Below are 12,962 nucleotides of genomic sequence, written 5' to 3' on the forward strand. Positions count from 1 at the left end.
TCAACTCTCAGGTTTGGGAGGCAAAAATGAGATTACACAATTTCTGGCATCCTTTCTCATAATATAATGCTCTACATTTATTTATTTATTTTTTTTTTTTTTTTGACAGCTATGTAGTTGTACTGACTTTATTGTATCCAAAAATCAACGAACCAGTTATGTTCATATCTTCTTCACAAAATCAAAAAGTATTGAAAGGATGAAAATATTTCACATACTTATGTACAGTAATCATTCGTTATAATGGACTTTTAAATCCTAAGCAGGTTCATCGTTTCATAGAAAGTCTAGTATGATACAAATGAAATTAAAGGGTTAGAATACAATAATTTCAGAAATTACCTTTGCCATGTAAAGTCCACTGAGTGGTTTGTAAAGGGACTTTAGATGAATGAGTGCCACGGTGCACTGTCTGCATTGACATTAGGATGTGTGAATATGATGTGGCTATAAAACACTGTTTGTGCACAGGAAAAATTACTTTTATAAGGATAAGCCTCATTTATGTAGTATATCAATTTCCCATAAATGGAGCATTAACTGTGCAATGTGTGATTTTAAGTACAGGTGTATTCATCAGCACTGGACTGGGTTTGTTGTTTGCTTTGGCCATGGTTATAAGTAAAAGTGAGATGATTCATGAGTGTTCAACGCCAAAGAGTCTTTGGTCTATTTATTTTTTTAATATCTTACAAGAAACTTAGGCCACTTTCACACTCTCTGCTTTCTCTCCACAGATATCTATGACACAGTGCTTCACAGAGAGAGCCTTCACAGCTCTCTGCATCATCACACACCAACAAAAGGTAAATTTATCAAAGGTGTCCTTTTCTTTGTTACTAGAAAAATAAAAATCCAGGTGAAATACACAGTCTGCTTCTCATTAAAGAGATGGTGAAATTTTGTCTATCTTAAATACCTAGGCTTTTGTTCAATACTGCTAGTTTCTGCTTCACATAAGATATTCGATGATCTGTGTTTATTTTGCTATTTGCCATATGATATAAAATTTGTTGCATCAGTGCAGTTTTTATATGCAGAATATGATCAAAGAGCAGCAGCCATGTGTTCAATTGACCTGACCAGCAGGACACCATACATACATTGGTAACAGATTCACTGTAATTGTGCTATGCAAAGGCCTGCATAGAAATCTTCAGCTGACCGCAGTTCATGGTGTTGTGCACTGAACAATCATAGTAAGAAGCTGTAGAGTGTGAAAGTGGTTTTATTTTTTGCCTGGCTTAAGAGTAAGATATGGTAATTTTGCTACAATTTCTCAGGCATTTCAGGCAGACTGTCCCATTGTGTATGTAATAACCCTAACAAAGAAGCCCCTCAATTCCACTTGAGCTGTGGCTGCATCTGGTGCTCAAGCAGTAGCATGCTCGGCTTGCACGCTTGGTTCCTGGGTTCAGTTCTCAACATACCACCTTTCTCCCAAGACTCAGATTTATTTCACCTTCCTCATCAACTGGTCAGTATTTCAGTACACTGAGGGGATATAAGTGGAAAGGTTCTGGTGTGATGCTATCATAAATTTATATCCAATATGGATATCTGTTGGTATGTTGCCACTTTGATGGTGATGTAGATCAACACAACACAGCAGACATTCACACACACTTCTTCCTTCCTCATGTCATCTCTTTCATCCCTACAATTCAGATCATCAGGGACAAAAATAGACAACAAGTGCTATTACAAGTTTCTGACACTGACTTTGGTTATAAGTGACACATAAAAAAGATAGGAAAAAATAGCCCCCATGGTCCATTATAAGCAATGTCTGCTATATTGTAATCCAATATAACAAAGGATTACTGCTTGTGTAAAATCTATTTAATCCACATTCTTAAGGATGCAGTTTATGGAAGATTATCAGAAGTAATTTCAGAGTAAGCAGATGAGAAAATAGTAATACTTCAGGATAAGAGACCTATACATTAATTGATTCTCCCATGACTTTACCTGTTATTAATACTTATTAGGGACACTTCTGGAAGCTTGGAAGGAAAACTGAGTACTCACAGTACAGAACTATACCCTGCATGCATCTCTCTCTCTCTCTCTCTCTCTCTCTCTCTCTCTCTCTCTCTCTCTCTCTCTCTCTCTCTCTCTCTCCATTTTTATCTTGGGTCTTTTTTCCTCCATTGTCACCTTTTTCTCTTTGCTTCCATCCTCTCTTTCTCTTCTTCTCAACCTTTCTTTGTATTTCCCTCCATATTCCTTCTCTCTCTCTCTCTCTCTCTCTCTCTCTCTCTCTCTCTCTCTCTCTCTCTCTCTCTCTCTCTCTTCTGTATATCACTATTATCTTGCTAATAAGACTAAACAATGCATGCTCACCACCATCACTATTATCAGCTTTACCTAAAGTGCAACATCCTTGCTTTATCAAAAGTACAGCCAAGCACAACCCATAGACTATATACAGATGCTTGATGTTCTCAAGTGTGTGTTAAGTGTCTGCATATTCCTGGCATGTTCTTAAATGCACAGAGAGGCAGGAATGGGGATCCCTCCTGTATGTATTTGCTTCTATAATGAAACAAGGTGCAGAGGGGAAGGAACTATTCAGTTCTTCCTGAATCCTGCTTTTCTAGACTGCCTTCCATTAAGGAGGTGTTAATATATTATTTGCTATCATTAACAGAGAAAACTAGGAATGCCATTAATTAGCATAAACTAAATCTTCACGTCTAATGTCACTTAGCAATCAGTTCTCCTTAATTTATTTCACCTTACATCATTCTGGCATTTAGTATCTTTATATTTGTAGATTGATTTTATCACAGTTATTTTAACATTATCATTAAATGTTGTACAGCACAGTTTCACATTTATTTGGGTGCAACCATTGTAGATCTCAAAACTTCCTTTATGTAGGTATATAAGTGACATCAGATATGATATAGTATTTCCTAATCATAAAAAGCAGCTATATATTTTGTAAGGATGGTGGAACTAATGAATATTATTATGCAAAAGGCATGACATTGATAAATTAGTATAAAATTTAATTATAACATAAAAACTAATGAGCAATTAACCAGAAACAACAAAGTATGCCAAAATACACATTAAAAAGGATGAAGGAATCTAGTTGAAGTAACCAACTTTGATCACTGATTCAAGTTCTTGTTTTTTTTTTTTTTTAACTCATAGTAACCATCAAAAGTGACTAAGGACTATGAAGTGTTCTGAGAATTGATCAGACAAATGGAAGAGATAAGAGGTGAAGACTAACTGGCCCTTTTTTCTCAGTGGTCAAGGTTGTATATGATAATTTCACAATAAAAGTTGAGAGCTAAAACTAAGACACACAGCTCTCTCTCTCTCTCTCTCTCTCTCTCTCTCTCTCTCTCTTCTCTCTCTCTCTCTCTCTCTCTCACTCACTCACTCACACACACACACACACACACACACACACACACACACACACACACACACACACACACACACAGAAAACTAGTGCAAATATTAAATGTCTATAGATCAGGTACCCACAAAACAAGCATGCAGACAAACATGTAGCTACTGGACACACAAAGATGGTGCAAAAAATGACTGGTCACAGAGAAAACATGTCTACAATAGATACCCTGCATAACCTCAATGAAGTAAGCCTCAAACAGTTTACAGGGCATTGTGCAAAGCCCCTTTATAGTAAAGTCTGCAAGCAAAAAGAGGGAAACAACAATAGTTTTTAGTTTTAACACCACAAAAGCCTGAATGGGAGGTGGAGCCAGGAGGGGATCATGGCCCCACCTGGCACTACCATCAAAAGTTTTCATCCACTAATGGTGATTACACAAACACATCAAAGAGAAACAACAATGACAAGTTGATGAGTACAAAACACGTATATCGCTTCTTTCGACAGATTGAAAAAAAAAAAAAAAAAACACCAAAAAATTAGAGTTTTGGTTAAGACGCCACAGGAGCTCGATGGATGGTTGGATAGTTTTGAAAATGGTATCCAAGCATGCTGCCTTGACAGAGTGAGTGGAGACACCACGCCTAGACCAAGTAAATGGGAGGGGAGGGGTGGGAAGGCCACAGCCAGGACCCAGAGATATATGTAGTGTATGAGAGAGAGAGAGAGAGAGATGAGAGAGAGAGAGAGAGAGAGAGAGAGAGAGAGAGAGAGAGAGAGAGAGAGAGAGAGAGTAAATCAAAGCAACATGTTTATTGACAAAAGACACAAATAACCATAAAAATATATAAAAACTACACACACACACACACACACACACACACACACACACACACTCATTACTGATATCTACAATGATTTTTCATCACTATGCCTGGGATGAGCCACTTAACGTTATGAGGATTATTACCAATGATGTGACTTTGGTCTATAACTGCAACCTAAAACTAAACAGCAGTCTTTGGTGACCATGATTATTGTCTCTTTTAATATCTATCAGGTAACAAACCCTGCAGATATCTTCAACAGTCAAAATGTTAACTGGTGAATTTTATTGTAACATTCTAAGCCATCTCAAGGAGAATATTCAGTGCAAATAAAAATAACATAAACTGTGATGTCTTGGAAATGTAGTCTTCAAATAACAACACACCAACCCAGTGTTGAAAACATGCTGAGATTTCATCCTTGTCAATATGATTGATTCCCATCTCTCTGTACTTAACCAATCAGAGGTTGTATTCTACATAGTGCTGATGGTCAACCATAGCTAACTTTCATGGCTAACAGAATGACCGTCAGTCTTATGGCCATCAGAAGTTGTCAGTCACTTCTCAGTCACCATCTGCCACTAGAACACATGCTCACAATTTGTCAACTTTAAATTTATAGGATGAAACAGGTTCTTGACATTATCATCTTGGATTTAAATTGTTTTGACTTCATATTACAACTTTCAGGGAAGTTAAACAGTGTATTTAATCAAAAGAAACATGACATATAGAAGATTATGGCCGACAGCCCAACACATGCAGGCCACACAAGGCAAGATTTGTTTGTGTTTAGGAAGACTTATCATACTGCTACTGGCAATTACTTGTAATAATACTTTATTACCTCAAAAAAAAAAAGGATATTATTTACTAAAAGTTACTAATATTTGTTGTTATATTTATAATAAAAAAACAGCTGGGGATCATGTTATGGTATGTACGGCCATGCTGTCATGATGTTGACAGACTTCTGGTGGTCAGAAGCAGCTCTAAGAAAAAAAAGGGTGAATCCTGTCATAGCACTTTATGACCGATAATAGGGAATATAAGAGTTAATGACAGAGTTATGTCTGAAATGTGCCATTTTGTTTCGTTATGACTGATGGACTTGGCTATGACAGTTTGTAGAATATGGCCCCTGGCTCCCTGCAAGCTATCATCTGGCCTAAAATAAGGTTTAAGCTGAAGGGTTGCCATGAAATTGCAAATCATACTTGACACACTTAAAGAACATAACTTCCTTGGTGCATTCTATGCATGACAGAAGCACTGGGAGTGGAGTACCAGAGCACAAAATTATTCCTTTTGAATGGGAATAGAGGTAATATTTAAATAAGGCATTAATGTAAATTTTTACAAATAATATCATAGCCTCAGAATTTTTTATCACATATCATAGCCTCAGAATTTTTTCATTACACCTCATACCCTTCTGTTTTGTATCATAGTGATTTAAACCTACATAATTCCTTTTACAAACAATTTCTCAAGGCTAAATATGCTCATATTTTAACTTAAAGTTCAGTGATATCACAGATAAATCAGTACAAATATCCAACAAGTAGGATCACTCCTGTTCAAACTAGTGTAAGAGAGAGAGAGAGAGAGAGAGAAAGAGAGAGAGAGTGAGAGAGAGAGAGAGAGAGAGAGAGAGAGAGAGAGAGAGAGAGAGAGAGAGAGAGAGAGAGAGAGAGAGAGAGAGAGAGAGAGAGAGAGACAGAGAGAGAGGTGTAATATATAAACTCATGGTCATCAGACAAAGCAACAAATATACAAACAAAATGGAATTGGGTGTATAGAGGGAAAAGTATTTCTGGAGGAGGATAAAAGAATATATGGATTTTAGTAAAGAAATTCCAAAAGACAAGATTTTTGAGGGATGTGATGCTCCCTTAACAGAAAAAATGACACCTGGAATGGTCAAGAGACAGAGGCAGTTAAAGTATGAACAAGAAGTATTTGTGTTTAAAATACAACTAGTTATATATAGACGTGGAGTGAAGACATCAGGAGCTTAGCTTAATCCTGCACAATACAACAAACACACACACACACACACACACACACACACACACACACACACACACACACACACAGGCAGACTATGGAAGATAAATTTCACAAACTGAGAATAAAGCACAGCAAGGAAAACAGCAGTAGTAAAACAATTGAAAAAGGAGGAGAAAAGAGGAGGAGGAGGACAATAGGAGAGGAGAGGTGGAGGAGGAGGAGGAGGAGGAGGAGGAGGAGGAGGAGGAGGAGGAGGAGGAGGAGGAGGAGGAGGAGGAGGAGGAGGAGGAGGAGGAGGAGGAGGAGGAGGAGGAAGCAAAAGTGAAATCTGGCTGAGGTAAGTGACAAAGAGCCCTAGAGGAAAGGGGGCTTTGGAAGCAGCCACAAGACTATTAAAAGGAGAAAACAGGGGAGTGGCAGGGCCAACATATGATCACTGAGGGACTCTGGGGGGCCCAGCTGATACACTGACAATCCTAAAGGTGATAAAAACAGCATACAAAAGCAGGTATTGTGTAAAGGGGGCACCGCCACTGTCATATCCCTGCGGCTGGTAACAAGGAGAGTGAGAGTCCCAGAGCCACCACCTCGGAGATGTACGGGGAACACAGATGGGACGTGGAGGACAGTTGGGAGCACTGTAGGGATTTATTTGGAGGAACTAGTTTTTTCATAGTAACAGAAGACAGGGAAGGGATCAGGGAGCCAGAGTTGGTCAAGTGATGTCTACCAAGCGTTGTTAGCTATGGGGCCGAGGTGGTTGCCTGACACACTCTTGGTGATTTTCTACAGCAGGCGCCACCACCAGCGGCTCTTGTATGATCAACTGGCCCTACTGAGTGCCTCAGAGAGAAATAGAGGGGGCTGTGCTAACCATGTTAATGCTTTTCTTGCTATTCTTTTTATCTGCTATTTCTGAAGAAACAGCAATTAAGTAATTGCACAATAATTTTCTAAATTATAATTAAAAATTTATTTATCATTGAAAATTAATTGAATTTTGCTTATCTAAGAAATCTCAATCCAAAATAGCTTTGTAAAGTAAAATTTCTTCCTTGCTGTACTCAATGAACATTTGCAAACAGCTTCTCACAGCCCCCAAACCTTGCACCTGACTCTAAGAATCACAACCAGCATTGTTGTCATAGACACCATTGTTCTGAAAGTCTAGTAATGTATTCTCAAGCAAAAAAAATACAAGTTTTTATCATCAAGATCTTTCAATCTTCATAAACCATATAAATATAAGGAAACACTGAATGAATTAATGGACTTGCTATATTTTCTTTACAAGTCATCAAAATGGTGAAGTGAGCAGCAGCAACAAGCAGCTGCACTTCAGTAAAGGCCTTGGACAATAACTACAATGCCTTTCAATTCCAGTTTTGATGAATGAACTCATACAGCAAAATTACTTCTTTGTCAGTGATATAAGACTACTGAGTAATTTATACTGAGAGGCAATCAGTATTGTACAGATAACTCAGACCAACCTCAATAATCAACCTTTTTCATCTCTAACCAGGCTTCATCAAAATGTAAATCTTGGAATATTGAAAATATTTTAATCAAAGATTACTTGCAAATGAAACAATACAGTATTTGTGGCAGAGTGTATAGTTTGGTTCCACAGCAATCACCAGACAGTCTGCTCAACCAAGGAGTGGAGTGTGTGGCCAGTCACAACACACAGCTTGAAGCCATCATCTGCTCACGGCTCCAGATCTAGACATCTAACTTCAAAGCTTATCATTCTCATTGTCTTTTATATTTATTGTGGCTGATATATATATATATATATATATATATATATATATATATATATATATATATATATATATATATATATATATATATATATATATATATATATATATATATATATATATATATATATATATATATATATATATATATATATATTTCTTTTTTTTTTTCTTTCAATTTTGATCTGAGTTATTCACTAGATACAAAATATAAACATATATCTCCTATTAATAGCATGACAATATTTTCTAACTTTATGAAATATGCACATGGCAGCTTGATTATCTGGTAAAGAGCTGAGAATATTCTATCATTAATAAGCTTTTTCCTTGGTTTAATTCACATACACAAAAAAATCACATTACATTTCCATACTGGAAAACTGCAGCAAAATACTGAAACCTGAGACTGACTGAAGATAATGAACAATGGATATCACTTAAGAGTTTGGTAAGAAGAACTGTGTGCTGGTTGTGACTCAGGCAGGATTTTGAGTTCTCCCCTGTTATTTCTCCTCCTCTGTCACTGTAACCTTCGAAAAGCACCACAGATGAGGATGAGGCATTTCAGGTAAAAGAAGAAGAGAAGAGAAGAGAAGAGAAGAGAAGAGAGAGAGAGAGAGAGAGAGAGAGAGAGAGAGAGAGAGAGAGAGAGAGAGAGAGAGAGAGAGAGAGAGAGAGAGAGAGAGAGAGACAGACAAATATATAGATAGAGATAGGCATACGGACAGAGAGAGAGAGAGAGAGAGAGAGAGAGAGAGAGAGAGAGAGAGAGAGAGAGAGAGAGAGAGAGAGAGAGAGAGAGAGAGAGAGAGAGAGAGAGAGAGAGAGAGAGAGAGAGAGAGAGAGAGAGAGAATCAGGACAGAGACAGATAATAGGTAGACATAAACAGATGAAAACAGAGATATCAGAGATAGGTAAAGAGGCAGGTATGGGTTGTTGGGAGGATGTACCTGTGGCTAAATGATCAGACAGGTATGAGCCTATGCACTGACCGAGCCCAAATTTTGAGCTCTTGCGCTTAAGCAACGGAGCGGACGCCTGGCGGAGGTATGTTTTTTCCTTCTCTTTATCCTGGACTGGAATGGTGCAGGGGAAATTAAAAAACAAAGGAAGGGAAGAGGGTACCTGGGACACCTCTGCACAGTGACTGTAAGCAGCAGGAGCTAACCTTGCCTAGTCCAAGTGTTGATCTGTGTTCTTAGTCAGTCCAGCAGGAATGGTTAGTTTTGTATAGTCCAGTCATGTCTGAGTCTGTCCAGTAAGTTGAATATATATATGCTTTTCTCTCTGTCTATCTGCTTTCTAGTTCTAGATTATGCTATTTTATCTTTAGAGGTCTCAGTGAGCCTGTCCATGTTCATCAAATTAATCTCAAGTTTTCTATTTCTGGTTATCCCTGACTATCTACTTTTTTTTATAGCAAAATACTTTATGGCATGCCTTGTTATCTCTAAACATTTCATCATGGCTGCTTAATTCCTTATGCCTAAGTCCTTCCAGTTAATCTTCTAGTGGAGCAATGACCTATTTATATCAAAGATTTTCAGTCTTTAGCCTAGAAATTACTGAAACATATCAAAACTTAACAAGTTTAGCTGACCTCCAATGAATTATCCTGAAAATTAACAAGAAAATACACTATCAGGTTCTTGCCTAAGGGCATATATAATATTTCTTTAAAATAAACAAAAGAGTATGCAGTATGTTCTTCAGCTCCAAAGATAAATCAAGTAATATAATAATATATGAATTCAGTAAATTTTAAGAAAGTAATTGAAAATAATGTATCATTAAGTACTGATTTCCCCTCACTCTCTTCCTCAGTGTGTTTATCAACACAAATACTTAGTCTAGTAGGTAAGGCTAGTTCAAACAGTTCCTGGAATCTTACAAAATATGTTAAATATGTTATCACATTTGGTGCGTGAAAATTAAACAAATCAAGGCAGCTACCACTAGTTACTTACGTTACCTGCAACAAACACTCCTGGGCTTTGCTAAACACAAGGTGACTACAATAGTCATTATTTTTTGTTTGGTTTCATTAACTAGTAAAATGGAACATTACAGAAAATTACTATCTCATTCTGTAAATCATTAAGTATTCGAATCACCTGATTACATTATAACTACCATGTATAAGTCTGGTAAACCAAGAAATACAAGAAAAATTAGTCTATACAGCTTCATTAATATAAGCTATACTCTTTTTTAAACTAGACTGTAAATGATTAACTATATGTTCTAGACAGGTAAATAAACATGTGTACATGTAGTGTGTGTGTGTGTGTGTGTGTGTGTGTGTGTGTGTGTGTGTGTGTGTGTGTTTGTGTGTGTGTGTGTGTGTGTGTGTGTGTGTGTGTGTGTAGAGTAAGTAGCAGCTCATAATCAAGATGTCAGTAATAAGGAGGAAGAGAAGGTAGCTATTCCCACTCCTGATATGCATACCCCCTGCCTCACCAGCCTCCCCCAGCTTCCCCAACACTCCCACCTCCAAGGGATATCTCTTGGCTCAAATTAAGAAAAAAAAATGTGATTTTTTATATATTATGGGAAAAGCTTATTACACTTAGAATTTCAAAATAATTTTTCTGTGGATATGTGAAATTACATGGGAACTATATGGAACATACCAAAGAGCATGTCTGATCTGTTTCCCTTCTTCACACATGAAGACATTTTCACACACATCAAGAAGTAGAAGTTTAATCTGTCTTTTGAATTCCATCCCCTGATTTTATTTATTTATTTATTTTTTTATTTTAAGAAGTGATGGTATGTTAATGACAGAGAGGTATGTTTTTGATATTTAAATCAAATTATTTAAACAATATGATTCTAATCAAATCTAGTAAGAGAAAAATCATTATTTAAATTAGGGTGACTTTTTTTTTACTATTAAGCACATATATTTCTTATTATTTTAAAACTATATAGCTACATAATGTAAAAAGATAATTTCATTCATAGGAATGTAGCACATCACACATTTTCTATGAAACTGTCAGTATTGTTTGCCTCTATAATGAATGAGCCACCAAACATGGTACCTTCATAACTACATGTTCAGAATTTACTCTTCAAGGAGAGCTCCATGTTGTCTCAGTTGTAAATCATCACTTTCTAATTTTCAGAAGTAGTATTTTGATCAATAATAATAAAAAAAAAAGAAAATCTCATAGCTGATTAAAATTTTAAATATCTTATTTTCAATCTATATTCCTACATGTATTTTAATAAATACTTTTTTCCAATCTTGGATGGAAGCACCATTAAGTAAAATCAATCAAGGAGGTAAGTGAGGAACATGGGAAGAAAACTTTGAGAACAGTAGAAACCCAGAGCTGAATGGAGGTAACAGGTTTGAGCACTAATCCCCATATGAGTGTAAAAATTTTGAAAGTTTTGAGTTAAAGGAAATCTATAGTTTAGTAGTTCAGAACTGGAACAGTATTTAGTAGTTGACAGCACACTGAGTTATTTAATGACTACCAATCTTTTTTATATAATTTTCTAAAAGAAATTTTAAATAAATTACGGCTGATATATAGGCACAGATCTCAGATGTTAAATTTCAAGGGTTTTGATGAGGTACTGAAAGGGGAGAAACATGATATGAGAGTCATGTAATGCAAGGATGGGGGCAAGGGGAATGGGCACTAAGCAGCCTGTTCTCTCCTGGCTTGCATGCCCAGCCACCACACCAAAATCCTGGGGAAACATTTAGGCAGATATGTACAGTAATATTCATACACTTTTTAAGTTAGTTTTTCTTTGTTTCTTCATTTTAAGAGAGGAGAGATAACACTACAAGATTGTGGGGTAAGGGTCCTTTTAACCAAGCTGCCATTCTTCCACTGGAGTAATGACACTTTCATAACAGATGATGCATTGGGAAGAAAATTGTGATTAACTCAGGTATTTTATATTATTAAGCTGCAATATATAGAAACAGGTAACTGCATGAAGTCTTGATAACAGTCATGCTAAAGCCACGGGTCAGTCCTACCCCAACTTTGTGTGTAGAAGAGGGGGACAAGGGGAGGTCTGGCTTATGGTTTAATCTAGGGAGGATTTACTGCATTTATATAAAACTGCTGAAGTGAAATGTGTGTACATATGTGTGTGTGTGTGTGTGTGTGTGTGTGTGTGTGTGTGTGTGTGTGTGTGTGTGTGTGTGTGTGTGTGTGTGTGTGTGTGTGTGTGTGTGTGTGTGTGTAATGGGAAGTAGGTGTTTGTATTCATCCTCACTTCATATTTAAGAAAACTTGCATCTTTTCCAAAAAATTACAGCAAAGTATCATTGTTGACAAAGCTACTCTGAGTGATGAGAAAAGTCTTGAATACTCAATTCTTTTTTTTTTTTTGCTATAAACAATGGAAAAGATGGCAAGTCACACAAAACAAAGGACAAAAACTGAGGATTTGTTACTTATGTGCATGTGCTTTACTTTTTACACACACACACACACACACACACACACACACACACACACACACACACACACACACACATACATACACACACACACACACACACACACACACACATCTAAAAGTTATGTGTGTAAAGGCAATGAGAGATGCCAGTCTAGAGTTGCCTAAGTCTATTTTTCTGCCGTACAAGACAGACACTACCCTACACACCCAGTGGGATATGGATAAAGGTTGAAAAAAAGAATGATGGATGACTTACCCTGCTTCTCTACAGCTCTGTTAAGCATGTTAGCTGGGGCTGACATGGTTCTTTTATAAGGCCATTTGGTGCCAAGGGATCCTGAAAGAGTTCGCACGCTGGCACTTTGCACCAGCGTCAGGGCATCTTTAGCACGGCTCAGTTTTCGCTCAAACACATCACTTGTCATGTCTGAATTTCTCAGATCTGTCAAACAAAAGTTGGATCATCCACTGTTAAAGAGTTAAATACATAAACTAAAGAAGTAAATCATGATAAAATTAAGCAGTGTAAATGT

The 12,962-nt window shown here is 36.9% G+C and overlaps 1 protein-coding gene across 1 annotated transcript in view; it reads right to left on the reverse strand.

Annotated features, from left to right (window-relative positions):
• The window catches only part of LOC135107254 (protein unc-79 homolog), a 99,751-nt gene that overhangs the window by 42,694 nt on the left and 44,095 nt on the right, over positions 1-12,962 (reverse strand). Inside the window, 2 exon segments of the mRNA XM_064016913.1 lie at positions 8,940-9,065; positions 12,686-12,871. Coding sequence (XP_063872983.1) covers positions 8,940-9,065; positions 12,686-12,871 — 312 coding nt within the window.

This window comes from Scylla paramamosain, chromosome 15 (assembly GCF_035594125.1).
Source record: "Scylla paramamosain isolate STU-SP2022 chromosome 15, ASM3559412v1, whole genome shotgun sequence".
Taxonomy (NCBI): domain Eukaryota; kingdom Metazoa; phylum Arthropoda; class Malacostraca; order Decapoda; family Portunidae; genus Scylla; species Scylla paramamosain.